The sequence below is a fragment of the Neltuma alba genome, unplaced genomic scaffold (genome assembly GCF_004799145.2).
Source record: "Neltuma alba isolate B1F8T4 unplaced genomic scaffold, ASM479914v2 tig00011067_pilon, whole genome shotgun sequence".
Lineage (NCBI taxonomy): Eukaryota > Viridiplantae > Streptophyta > Magnoliopsida > Fabales > Fabaceae > Neltuma > Neltuma alba.
In genome coordinates, this window is record NW_021635810.1 from 447,000 (window position 1) to 460,856 (window position 13,857).

The 13,857-nt window shown below is 32.5% G+C and overlaps 1 protein-coding gene across 1 annotated transcript; it reads left to right on the plus strand.

The window, feature by feature from the left end:
* The first annotated feature begins 854 nt into the window (after positions 1-854).
* Positions 855-13,856, plus strand: LOC114761048 (TMV resistance protein N-like). The gene is made up of 3 exons (XM_028950355.1): positions 855-1,397; positions 12,049-13,150; positions 13,254-13,856. Exons 1-3 carry the CDS (start codon positions 904-906, stop codon positions 13,539-13,541), a joined length of 1,884 nt encoding a protein of 627 aa, XP_028806188.1. The 5' UTR covers positions 855-903; the 3' UTR covers positions 13,542-13,856.
* Position 13,857: the final 1 nt, after the last annotated feature.

Here is a 13,857-nt window from a genome sequence, read left to right on the forward strand (position 1 = left end):
ATCATCACTTAAACAACTCATTTAAAATCGGCTTCATCTGCAAAGGACCTGAAACTCAGATCTAGAAGGAGCACAAGAAGACGACATACTGCGGTTAAAATCACAAATGATGGAAGGGGATTCCTAAAAATCGTGAGGTGGCATCAAACTGGCGGAAAAAAACCCAGTCAACTTAAAAAAATGCCAACTCATTAAATTATTTGCCACATGATCATTTTTAACACTGTTAGTTAACGGAAGGATTTTGATCCAATTTGACTGAAACTATAAGGATTCACATCCTAAAAAGTAAACTCTAGGGACCTTGACCAAATTGACCAAAACTATAAGGACTTAGGACATAGTTTTCCCTATATAAATAACCAAATTATGTGGAGCATATAGTTCGTTTGTTTTGACGTGTGTCAGCGTTTTGCACTTCGTTGTTCTGGCAGTTTCCCACTCCTTTCCACAAAGCTAGTCAATGGCGGTCAAATAATGGCGAAGCTTTTTTCCAAGTCCGTTCGCACGACCTTCCCTTGTTACATCAAGTGGCTACCCCATCTTCCAGCAGTCTTCCTTCCCAGTCCTTCGACGAATCCATTGTTACACGTGGCCGCATGAGATAGGAACTAATTGCACTATTATTATTCTTACATTTTTCCTTTTGACTAAAAAAGCAATCTTTTCTGATAGCCAATGAAAAAAAAAAAAAGAAAGCAAACTTGTCTGGGTCATTTTCCCATATTTCTTCCTAGTTTCTAAATGAAAGGAATATATATATTATAGCTTAGCTTCATTTGGAATTCTGTTCTTTTCTATAATTACATCAAATTGCTATTCGATATCTTAGTCTTCTGATCCTAGTCCTCTGATATCTCTTCTTGCTCACTTCTTTCTAGGGTTCTTGCTGATCACTTATAGATGGCTCAGCGACGAGCTGGCTCATCCTCTCACCTCACTTACAGATGGACTTATGATGTGTTCCTTAGCTTTCGAGGGGAGGATACTCGCTTGAATTTCGTTGGCCATCTCTACGATTCTCTGCATCGAAGCGGAATCCATGCCTTTATCGATGATGAATCCCTGCAGGCTGGGGAAGAGATCAGAGCATCTCTTTTGAAAGCCATACGAGAATCCAGGATAGCCATCATAGTTTTTTCTGAGAACTATGCTTCATCAACATTTTGTTTGGATGAACTTGCTGAGATTGTAGAGTGCTTTAAAGGAGAAGGTCGGCTAGTGTATCCAGTGTTCTATTACGTGGATCCTTCAGAGGTGAGACATCAGAGAGGTAGCTATGGAGAATCATTAGTTTATCTGCAGAAAAGATTGGAGAAGGAGGAGGATAAGCTGCAAAAGTGGAGGTTGGCTTTGTCTCAAGTAGCTAACTTGTCCGGTTGGCATCTCAAACCTAGGTACGTCCTCATTCTCTTACCTTTTTCTGTTTTTTCCCCTTTTTTTCAAATGTAGTGGCCATGGTAGTTATAGTTAAGCATTATTAGGCTGCCCCTGGGGGCACTAAATTATTGTAGGATTAATGTGATGTGACGTCTAAGCATTATTAGGCCTAATTGGTAACCACCTTTCAAAGACTTCTTGCTTTTCATTTTCCTTTTCATTATTTTATTATTAATTTTTAGGTAAATAAAGTACTAGATATAATTTATAAATTAGTTTTCATATGCAATTACAAAATGTCATTGTCATTGATTTTCTTTCCCCCTCAAAAAACAAATACCCCACGCCACCAACCATTGGAAATGAATTATTGTGAAGATGGTGAAATGATTATGAGCCCATGTCTTAGTGGATCCAATCTAGTGCTTCTCATGGGACGGCACGAGGACAAGCTCGTTCCGGTCCTGTCCTGATGAATAAGGATGGGATAAGAAATTTGCCTCATATCTCGTCCCATCCCGAGGTTATCTCGGTCACGATAGGGATGAGATCGAGACTTCTCGGCTTTCTTAAAAGAAATATTTTTTGTTTTGTGGTTGGACCTATTGCAATGGATTTTGGTTGTTTTTCTCAAGGAAAAAAAAAATCGAACCGGACCGGCCGGTTCAACCGGAAAACCAATGAACCAGTCTGCAGTCCAGTCTGGTTTAGCTGGTGAACCGGAGGTCTACTGAACCGGTAAAAAACCGGTTTAACCGGAAAAAACCGGTATTAAACGGGGTAAACATGGTTTAGTGTGTTACCCGGTTTTTTTTTTGCCTGCCAGACATCTGAAAACGGCACCGTTTTATTTTTAGAAAAACAAAACCGCTTCTTCTCTTTTCTATTTTCCTCTGATCGAGTTCCCTCATTTCCCTTCCTTCCCCTAATTCCTCTCGACTTGCGCAGCGCCAGCTCTTCCCTCCCTCAAACCCAAGCCAAAACTGCCTCCTCCAAGATCTCTGTTCCCTGGCGTCATTGACGGCAGAGCTCCTTGTTCGACCGTTCCCCAACATCGCGGTCGAATTCGCCTTCGCCTTCGCCTCGTCTTGCTTCGCCTTCGCCACTCATATTCATAGAAGGCATAATCGAAAGTCAAGTCGTAGGCCTCCACCTCGCAATCGCATCCCATGTTTGAGGCTCTGAGCTCACAAGTCTCCCTCGCTCACCATGTCCTACTTGGCCTTCACTACTGGCATTCGCAGAAGGCAGAATCAAAACTCAAAAGTTGCAGGTCTCCCTCAAATCCCAATCAATGTTGTCCCTTCAGTGCATTGAGTTGTGGGTAAGCTCAAAAATTTTCCCTTTCGGCTAGGTTGTGTCTTTAGGATTAGAGAGCTGCCTTTGTTCCTTCTTTCTCTCTGGCTGTCAAAAGGTTTGGGAAGGGAGGGGATGAAAATTTTCTATTTGATTTCTGAATAGTTGAAGTAGGAGAGGAAAGGAGTTGATGAATTTTTTCTGCTGAAATAATATAGATTTTGTTTCCTTTGGACATTGGATGAAATTGATTCTAGATATATAAAGTATAAACACTTTTAGCTTGAAACCGAAGAACATACAAATCTTTTGTTAATCAATATGATTAGTAATCTTCTGGTAATCAATATGATATTTTTAATATTGTGAATTAAATTATATTATTTTAATATGACCGGTCTGACCCGGTCTAACCACGGTCCGACCAGTAACCCTTGACCCACTGTCTTGACCGGTTTGATCCCCGGTCCAATTTTTTGTTCCTTGGTTTTTCTCCTTCTACTTTAGTTCTTTGGGTTTAGCTCTTTTGAACTCATCTTCTTTTCTTTTTTTTTTAAATTTCTTTGGGATTAGCTCTTACAAAGAAAAGTCCAAATAAATAATAATCAGTAACATAATAACTCTAAAATTTATTTTCACAATTCCAAAAATCATAAACAACTATAAAAAATCTAAATAAATAATAACCATTCAGTTACATATATCTTGAAAGTTACAAATATAAACATTTTGTATTTCACATGTCTTAAACGTTCTATATTTTTAACATTTAATAATTATAACATAATAAAAAATAAAAAAAAATTACTACCGATATGGGATCGGTCCTGGTCCCATTTTCTATCCCGTTGCAAAAAAATTTTAGGACTTGTCTGTTTCGTCCCAATGTAACTGGGATCAGGATGGACCTATTTGAACACCCATAATGAAAACATTTGATATATAGTCAATGGACTTCCTTTTTTTTTTTTTGGTGAAACAGAATGGGCTTCTAAATACATTTTTCGAATGCATATTAAAATTATAGGGAATAGTTTATTATTTTATAATGCATTATTCCCACATAAATTAAAATTTAAACAATGATGTGTCTTACTTTAGAATTTATGACCCCACACATGTTAAAAAGTTAAATAAAATATTTTATTTTAAAGTTCATTTTGGCCCATACACTCGATATATTATTAGAAGTTATTTTAATCACAACTTCTTATCTTTTTTTTTAAAAATTTGTTACTCTTGTTCCTAACTGAAAATATAAACAATAATTTATTTTTTTAAGTAGAATTTATTATTCTGTGTAGATAAAAATTTAAATAACAAAATTTTTTTATTAGGTTGCACACCCACCTTTTTATAATTTGTGTAAATTAAATTTTTAATTTTATTGTAGGTAGTAGTACACCCACAATTTTTACTGTTGGTGTCAAATCTATCATTCATGTTTGTTTTTTTATTGTGGTTCTATCCTATATTTTTTCTGTCTTGGGCACTCTCTTCTCCTCTTCTATACACAAATTAAAAAAATGAATTTAGTACTATTATTGTATATGTATTGATTTATTTTAACTTATAAATTATTATATTCACACACATTAAAAATATAATAATACATTTTTATTTTTAAATGTGTTTCCTACTTTCCTTTATACTTTATAAACAATTTGTTTTACTTTAGAATTTGCTTCTTCTTTTTTCTGTTTTGTTTGCGATCCAACTTTTGAACTGCGGAATGAAATAGCAGCAGTGCCTAAAATAGGAGGATAGAATAAATGTGGCATTAAGTAGTGAAATTTACAATATATTTTAGCTCAAAACTTTAACAGCTTTTCTGGTATGATGGAAATAGAGAGGAGGGGAGAAAAAATTATAATGAATTCAATATAACAAATTGAAAAATTAAAATTATAAAATTTTAATAAAAAAGTTATAAGATTAAAAAAATGATTTAAGTCCACTTATTTGAAAATCCTAACAATTTCTTTTTCCAGCGTGATTCCATTAACTCCACTCTGCTAAAGATGTAAAAAATGCATAGATGCCAGTGAGGCCAATCTTAGGCTAGTGCTCTTTCAAGGTAGGCTTCAAATAGTGTGTTGCATGCTAGGGGTGTTCACGGGACAGGACGGGACCGGGACAGGCCCGTCCTGTTCCCGTCTCGATGAACAGGAACGGGACAGGGATTTTGTCTCGTGTCCCGTCCCGTCCCAAGATCGGGACAGAACCGGGACAGGACTGGGACGTCCTGCTTCCCCTTTTTTTTAAAAAAATATAATTTTTATATGAATTTTTTTATGTTATAATGCTTATTTTTTATTGGACTTCTAAAGATAAAAACATTATAAAAAATATTATGTAGAAAGCTTAATTATATCGCATAAAAAGGTGTAAAAATAATACTATAAAAAAATACCGTAAGAAAAACACTCTATAATGACTTTATGAATTATTTTATTAAGGAAGGAGATTTTGTTGAGATAATACTACAACTTAAGAGTTACAAATCATCATAAAAATAAGAGTTCTTATTAATAAGTAAATTGAATAATCTAATAATAATTATTAATAAATAATTTTTAAAAGAAAAAAAAAACCCCGGGACAGGACGACCCCGTCCCGCGTCCTGTCCCGTCCCAGTTAGTGTCCCATCCCGAAATCTTTTTTGTCTCGTCCCATCCCGTCTCGAACTCACCGGGAGCGGGACGAGACAAATTGAGCACCCCTATTGCATACAAGAGTTCTAGGTGGAACCAAGTAACTTCTATTTTTTGAACTTTAAACGATATACACATTTTCATGGTAAGGAAAAAAAATGACAGAAAAATGATTCTTAAATTTCAAAATTTTCAAATGGTCATCTAAATAAGTAAAATTTCAGTTTAAGTATAGGTGATCAAATTAGGATTTGTAAATTTGCTAAAATGACTACATAGCCATTTTTATCCTTTGAAAAAAAACATCAAACACCCTCACCGACCTACCAATCACTAGAGCTCTGGCACCGACTGCGCGAACCATCGTCACAGCAGCTTTGACAACTAGCTACCGGAGCTTCGACAGCTAGCATCTATTTTTTTGAAATTTTTTTAAGTCCAATAATACGATTAACAAGTTCTTTAACACTATTAACAAATTTAATGTATTAGTTAACAAGAGGTTTTCTAGAAAAATCAAAAAGTGACATTTTTACAATTTCAGCAACACGATTAACAAGTTTTGTAATGCTATTAATAAGTTCGGTATAGTAGATAATAATAGGCTTTTCAGGAAATTTACAAAGTGACACTTTTACAACTTCAGTAACAGAGTTAACAAGTCATGTAACGATATTAACAATTTTCATATCGCCATTAACAAAATGTTCCTATGAAAATTGATGTTTTTAATATTAGCTCCTTATGAAGATTGTACAACAAATTTCTTTCCCCATTTATTAGGCAGTCACTATAGTTATGAGAATTGTTAATATTATTACATAATTCGCTATTAGAGTTTTTAATGGCTTTGTGAGAGTTATTAAAATTGTTACATGAATTGTTAACTGTGTTATCAAAATTGTAAAAATGTCACTTTTTGAACTTTTTGGAAAACTTCTTATTAAATATTATATCGAACTTGTTAATAACATTATAGAACCTGTTAATTACGTTATTGAAGTTGTAAAAATACCACTTTTTGAATTTTCTGAAAAGTTTGTTGTTAACTGTTATACTAAACTTGTTAATAGGGTTAAAAAATTTGTTAATCACATTACTAGACTTGAAAAAAATCTATAAAATAATATTTGCTGGTCACCGGAACTCTGATGACCCGTTATCAGCCAGTCACTGGTGGCCCACCTGAACTCTGGTGGTCACTGTTGGCACCGGAGCTCTAGCAACCGGCTGGCCGGTGAGGGTGTTTGGTTTTTTTTTTCATGAAAAAAAAATAAAAGGCAACATGGCCATTCCAGCAAATTTGCGAAATTTCAATTTGGTCATCTATGTCTAAACAGAAATTTTGCTTATTTAGGTTACTATTTGGGGATTTCATTAGTCAACTATCATTTTTCTATCATTTTTTTTTAAACTTTTGAAAGGTTTTATCAACATTCTAAATATATCAAGGAACAAAAAATTAGACTCAAAATTAAACTAGTTGAGATAATGGTTCAAGGTTCAATTGGTCGGATCAGGGTCAATTGGAGATCAAACTGATCATATTAAAATAATTTAATTTAATTAAAAATAATAAAATATAACAACATTAATAGCCATGATAATAAAATACAAGAAACTATAACAACAGCTTGATTGCAATAATAACAAAGTACAACAATATTGAGAATTTTAAACTTTATGATTATTCAATAACTAAAATTAATAATCATTGATACCAGAATAACCATTAAAATTCATTCAAATCTATAATGAATGAGATATTAAGAGCTAAATATAAAAAAAAATAGAACTAATAGTAGTATAATCATCTAAATCGACTCATCACCGATTCACACTGGTTTTCATCGGTTTGTCCCGATTTGACCAGTTCAATACTAGTTCAACTCTTGCTTGGTTCAACAATTAAACCAAACTGGACCACCTTCGTCCCAATTTGACCAGTTCGATATTAGTTCAACTCCTGCCCGATTCAACAACTCAACTAAACTGGACTACCAACTGGTTTATTGATTTTTTGATTGAATGGGTCGGTTCGGTCTGATTTTTTTTCCCTTTGAGATATACACTTTAAACGTTTCTTTATGAAATCTTGCATAAAACTTGGTTCTATTAACACTGGTAACAAAATAAAAAAACCAAACAGGGAAAACACATCATATTTTAACTTAACTGCATGTTTGGATTATAAATAAAAACTTATTTTAGACCTATATAAATTACTTTAGAATATTCGACCACTTATATATTAATGATGTAAAGAACAACTTGTTTTATTCTTATACAAATTATTTTAGATTTTTACAAATGCAGAGAAAAAATACAAATAATAATTTATGTATGTTGTCACTAGCAAAAATTGCTAAAAGGTCGTTGTTATAGCAATAGCACTTGTGGTTGAAAAGTTTTAGTAACAATTTTTTACTTATTTATAATTTTAATCAAAGACACTTTTGGTGGTGACGAGTATCACCTCTGAAATTATCTTTGAGCTGCCACAAATAGAGCCGGTGAGCTCAACCAGCCAACCCTCCAAAAAGTGGTGGGTTGGGTTGATAAAAATTGAGACTGTTTTAAAACGAATATTTTGAGCCTATAACCACCAAGACCAAACCCACGGCGAGCTAACCTGCAGGGTTGGCGGGCCAGTCTGTTTTACTTTTTTTTTTTTTAATTTTCCTCTTTGAAACCCTATCAATATTTAGTGATGGCTCATGATTGAGCACCTGATAGTGATTTGTGTAGTGACACATTGTGTTTATGACTTTGTGGTGTTGTTGATTTGGATTTATAGTTTAATTTGCAATGTTTGTTAAATCATTTATGACATATCATGTAATCTTATGTTTAATATTTTGAGATATTTGAAAGTTGAAACCTTAGATTTCATGTTTTATTTATGATAATTTTTATTTGCATGTTTTATTTTAGGTATTTAGCAATTTGAGTAGATTTTATTAAATGAAAAAAATAAAAAAAAAATTATAAAACTAGCAGGTTGGCACGCCTAACCTGCCAACCCACTCTGATAGGCCGAGTTGGAAAAATTCCAGCCTGCCAGAAGTCAGTCCTAAAAAGACTGACCCCTCGGGCTTCAAGCCCGTCATGGGCCAGCCTGTAACAGGCGGGCTAGCCCGTATTACCAGCTCTAGTCACAAAGAAGTTGAAAGTGTCTTTTAGCAGTCACAAAGAAGTCACACTAAAAGTATCACCATTCTCATGCCACGTCGCCACTTTGCCGCCACCTCATCGCCCCAATATTTTCAGCATAAATGTGGTTTTCAAAGTTTGAATTCATGACTACCTTCTTTTGGGTCAAATCTTCTTACTATTGAGTTGGATTGAATTTACTTATTGTTATTGTAAAATAAAATATAAGCTAAAGTATATATTTAGTCATTTAATTTTTTAAAAAAATTCAATTTGGTTCTTTAGCTTTAAAAAGTATACTTTGGTCATTTAACTCTAAATCTATTAACAATACAATTATGACATTGAAATTTTTAATATTGATAAAACATTCTCAAATGCTAACATATTAAGTTTAATTTTCAAAACAACCATAATTTTTACAAGAAATTATTATTTTAGCCTAATGATTTTAAGATTAAAGGACAAAAAATATACTTTTTAACATTAAAGGACCAAATTAAAATCTTATATAAAGTTAAAAGACTAAATATATAATTTAAACTAAAATATATTATTAAATTGTACCGATTTTCTAAAGTCATTGCTAAAAGTGAGAACATCTACAAACGTCGCTAAATGTTTGTGGCTGAGTGTATACCCTTAGAGACTTTCAACAGCAACACTATTAATCGTTGCTGAAAGTATGCCCTTTGCCGATGACTCTAGAAAGTCACTGTTGAATGTATGTCTTTCAGTTGTGAAAAAAAATTTCACTTAGTGAGGCATTTATCGATGACTCTAGAAAATCGTTACTAAATGTGTACCCTTCAAAGACTTTCATTGGTGACCAAAAAAAATTGTTGCTGAATATTATGAGACCTTCAGTTGCAAATTTTTTTTGTTGGCGCCGAATGGGATACTTTCAGCAGCGATTCGTTGAAAGTATTGTTTTTTTGTAGTGTGTTAAAAGACTAAATTATCCCTTTGTAGTTAAAAACAAAAAATTGAAAATAGATGTAGATTTGATTTTGAATTTGTGTTGGTTGGCCCAATTCAGTTTTTATTTTTTATGTGGTGAGAAAGGTAAGAAAAACCAGGCGTGCGACATATGATGTAAGAAAATAGGGGGAGGATGGAAGGTATAGCCAAAAAGGTGGATTTGGAACTATAAGGAAAAAAATAGGATTAAGGTATAAATTTATTTTAAAAGTTTTTATATGAGTATTGGATATTCAAAAATCTTTTAGATTTAATATCATCCTAGAAGCTTCCAAATTGTAGCAATTTCATCTTAGTCATTATTCTAGTTAAATTTGATCGTTAATTGACCAAATATGCTGAATTGGTAAGTCTGCATGTTGTCTATGTCATTTTTGTTTTAAGAAGCAAATTGTTTTTTGAAAGTTTTAGTTAGGAGTACTAGGTATTAAGTTTTTGAAATTATATCAATTTCACCCTGGTTGTTATTTAGGTTAGATATGACTATTAATTGACCAAATATGCTGATATGACAAGTCCTCATGTCATCCATTTCATTTTTTTGCAAGTAAGATTCAAGGATGAGAAAAAATATTTTTTAAAAAATTGCATCCCACATCAAAAAACTGCATAAATTCAAAGAGGTTAAAGCATCTTGTGTGGCAAAGAGAAAATAAAAAGGTACTCACCTATCTTGGCATTGTTGCAATATATGGTGACGGAGGATTGTTGGCGGCCTTGCTCTTGACAGTCTCTGTCAACGTGTCATGCATCTAGCAATCAAATCTTCCTTTTCGTTACTCTCTGACGAGCTGCGGCTCCTTCTTCTCTCTTTTTTCTTTCACTGTTGTTCATTCTGCTAACTTAGCATATTTGGTAAATTAAGAGTCAAATTTAACATAAATAATAGCTAAAGTGACATTGCTACAATTTAAAAACTTATAGGTTGACATTAAATCCAAAAAATTATGAAGACCCAATGCTCTTAAGTGAAAACTTCTAGGACAAATTTATATCTTAACAAGAATAACGTGAATGACACATAGGCTGTTAGCTCAGCATATTTGGTTAACTAATAGTCAAACTTAATCTAGATAACGGCTGGCACAAAATCAATTTGATTTGTAAACTTTTAGGGCCATATTGAATCCAGAAAAAACTTCCAAATACCTAGCACTCCTAAGTAAAAGCTTTCTAAATAAATCCTCACATTAACCTTATTTAATATATAATTTATCCCAAGAATACAAAGTTTATGCAATAATCAAATGAAGAGTAAAATTATACATTCATATGAAAATTTAATGACATGACTAAACAAATAGGAGTTAAGAAATCTTCTCTTTGGCTAATTTATAAATAAATTCAGATAGAGGAATAAATGAAAACTAATCTACAAATTTTATGTGTCCCAATTTTAAACCAATATCCTCTCGTGTCAATGTCAAATCTCGGAACCAATTTCAGTGCTCACAGTAATAATGAGTACTATGATCCTCATTAAATCTCAACCATTCAAATTTAATCTAGATGGCTGAGATTTAATATTTAATATTTTTGTTTTTCAAAAAATATTTTTTATAGGTACATAATCTAAAATAAATCTAATCTTTTAACTGCAAGTTTTTTAAAAAATAAATTTTGATTTAAAAATTACTAGTTAAAATTTTAAATTTAAAACATTAATACTGATCTTGAATGATTTAGATTTTACCGTAATGATAAACATTATGGTGCTCATCTGCGATTGAGTATTTAAATTGGTTCCATCAAATCTCCAATCCTCTTCATGATAACCAATCTTTGCGCTACCAAATGCTCAATTGATACAAGTTGTGTCCAAGCATTCCAATTTCACTAACAAATAAAAATAGTATCATGCATATCATATATTTAAGGGAATTAAAATAATAGGAGTTAAAACTCAAGAAAAATACACTATTAAGCATTAAAATCCTCAATATCCTTGATCATAATTATGGACATACAGGTCCAAATTGACCAAATTAGGGTGCTAAAAACCTAAAATAAAGCATCTAGATATATGAAAGTAATGGGAAATATCCAAAGGTAGTTCTGCTACCTAGTTAATTTTTTTATTCTTTAAAATTTTAATTTAGACAGAATAACAAATTGTGTATAAGATAATTTGTTGCTCGTATATTTAGCATATACGGAGTAATTATATAGTTTATTTTTAATTTAGAGTAAACAATGTTTTTATTCACCATATCATTTTTGTTTTTCATTATACTACCTCCAATCCTTAGAAGAACTAATTGAAAATTAAATTCGGTCTTAAATATAACACCTCAATTCATTTTATCTTTCAAATTTACAATGTTTTCTTTGAAACATCCCTATTGGTTACAAGAGATTCTTACCAAAAGAGAGTTTCAATGCCCATGATTATTTAAAAGGATAGTTTTGAAAAGTTAACACATATTTGCTACAATTAATCAATTAAACTAATTTTTTCAATTTTCTCAAATTAGTTATGTAGTTCTTGTATTTATAACCAAATGTAGTATTTTATTTCATTTTATAATGGGCATACCACTATCTTGGGTTTGAATAAATGATATTGATAATTTATCATGGGCAGGATTGCAAAAGAACAAGAATATATTAGAAGGATCACTTGTGAAGTCTCTGCAAAAATCAATCGCAAACCGTTACATGTTACCAATTATCCAGTTGGACTTGTGCCCCGGGTGCAGGAAGTAATGTCACTTTTAGATCTTTGGTCCAATAAAGAAGTCAACATGGTTGGAATTTGTGGCATTGGCGGATTAGGCAAATCAACTATTGCAAGGGCTGTGTATAACTCAATTGCTGATCATTTTGATGGTTTATGTTTTCTTTCTAATGTTAGAGAAACCTCGAACAAGTATGGCTTGCCACATCTTCAAGAGACACTATTATGCAAATTAGTCAGTGAGAAATATCTTAAATTGGGAGATATCTATGAAGGAATTTCAATCATAGAACATAGGCTTTGTCAAAAGAAGATCCTTTTAGTTATTGATGATGTTGACAAATTGGAGCAACTACAAGTTCTAGCTGGAAGTTGTGATTGGTTTGGTTTTGGAAGTAGAATCATAATTACGACTAGAAATAAGCATTTGTTGGTATGTCATGGAGTTGAAAGAATTTATGAAGTCAAAAAATTAAATAATGAAGAAGCTCTTCAGCTGTTCAGTTGGAATGCCTTGAAAAAGGAAAATATGGATTCTAGTTACCTTGATATTTCAAGTCATGCAATACTTTATTCACGTGGCCTTCCACTAGCCTTGGAAGTAATTGGCTCTGCTTTATGTGGAAAAAGGACTGATGAATGGAAATATGCATTTGATAAATACCAAAAAATACCAAATAAACAAGTTTTTGAAGTCTTGAAATTAAGCTTTGATGCTTTAGAGGATAGAGAGAAGGAGATTTTCCTTGACTTGGCATGCTTTTTCAAAGGTGAAAAGTTAGATGTCATAAAAACATTGCTTAATTTTCGAGGAGTTCATCCAGAGTATATTATTGGGGTACTTACGGATAAATCCCTTGTGAAGGTTGAAGAAAATCGTGTGACAATGCATGACATGATAGAAGATATGGGCAAAGAAATTGTTCGGCAAAAGTCACCAAAGGAGCCTGGAAAACGGGATAGATTATGGTTCTATGATGACATTCTTCATGTTTTACAAGAAAATACAGTAAGATTGCTTTATATGGTGTAGTTTTTTTTTAAACCTTTCCTTATATGAGTTGTATAAATCATATGATGATATTTATTATGTTTTCTCTTTGTTTTTAAAGGGATCTGATGAGATTGAAACTATAATGTTGGACTTACCTGAAGATAAAGAAGTTCAATGGAATGGAGAGGCATTTAAGCACATGAAAAACCTCAAAATGCTTGTGATTAAAAATGCAAACTTTTCTAGAAGTCCTGAATACCTCCCAAACACTTTAAGTGTATTGGAATGGAAGGGGTATCCTTCTAAATTTTTGCCATCTAATTTCCATCCAACAAAGCTCATCCATCTTGACCTATCCAATAGTTCTATTGAATTACTCCAACCGCTTCATAGGGTATGTGTATGATGTATTAGAATGAGCTTTCTTTCTTTCTTTTTTTTGATTTCATTTTGATTTTAAGAATAAATTTTTCTTTATTTTGCAGAAGTTCGAGAGCCTAACTTGCATGGATTTTAGAAATTGCAAGTTGTTAAGACAAATACCAGATTTGTCTGGAGTTTCCAATTTGATAGAATTATGGCTCGATAATTGTACAAACTTAATTGAAATTCATGATTCAGTTGGATTTTTGGATAAGCTTAGAGAATTTAGTGCCATGCGATGCAAAAACTTGAGGATCTTACCAGTTGGTATTAAGTTGACATCTCTTGAACATCTCAAC

Coding starts and splice junctions, on each gene's coding strand:
- LOC114761048 (XM_028950355.1), top strand. CDS start 904: ATGGCTCAGCGACGAGCTGGCTCATCCTCTCACCTCACTTACAGATGG. Junction 1,398..12,048: donor GGTTGGCATCTCAAACCTAG/GTACGTCCTCAT, acceptor TATCATGGGCAG/GATTGCAAAAGAACAAGAAT. Junction 13,151..13,253: donor ATGTTTTACAAGAAAATACA/GTAAGATTGCTT, acceptor TTGTTTTTAAAG/GGATCTGATGAGATTGAAAC.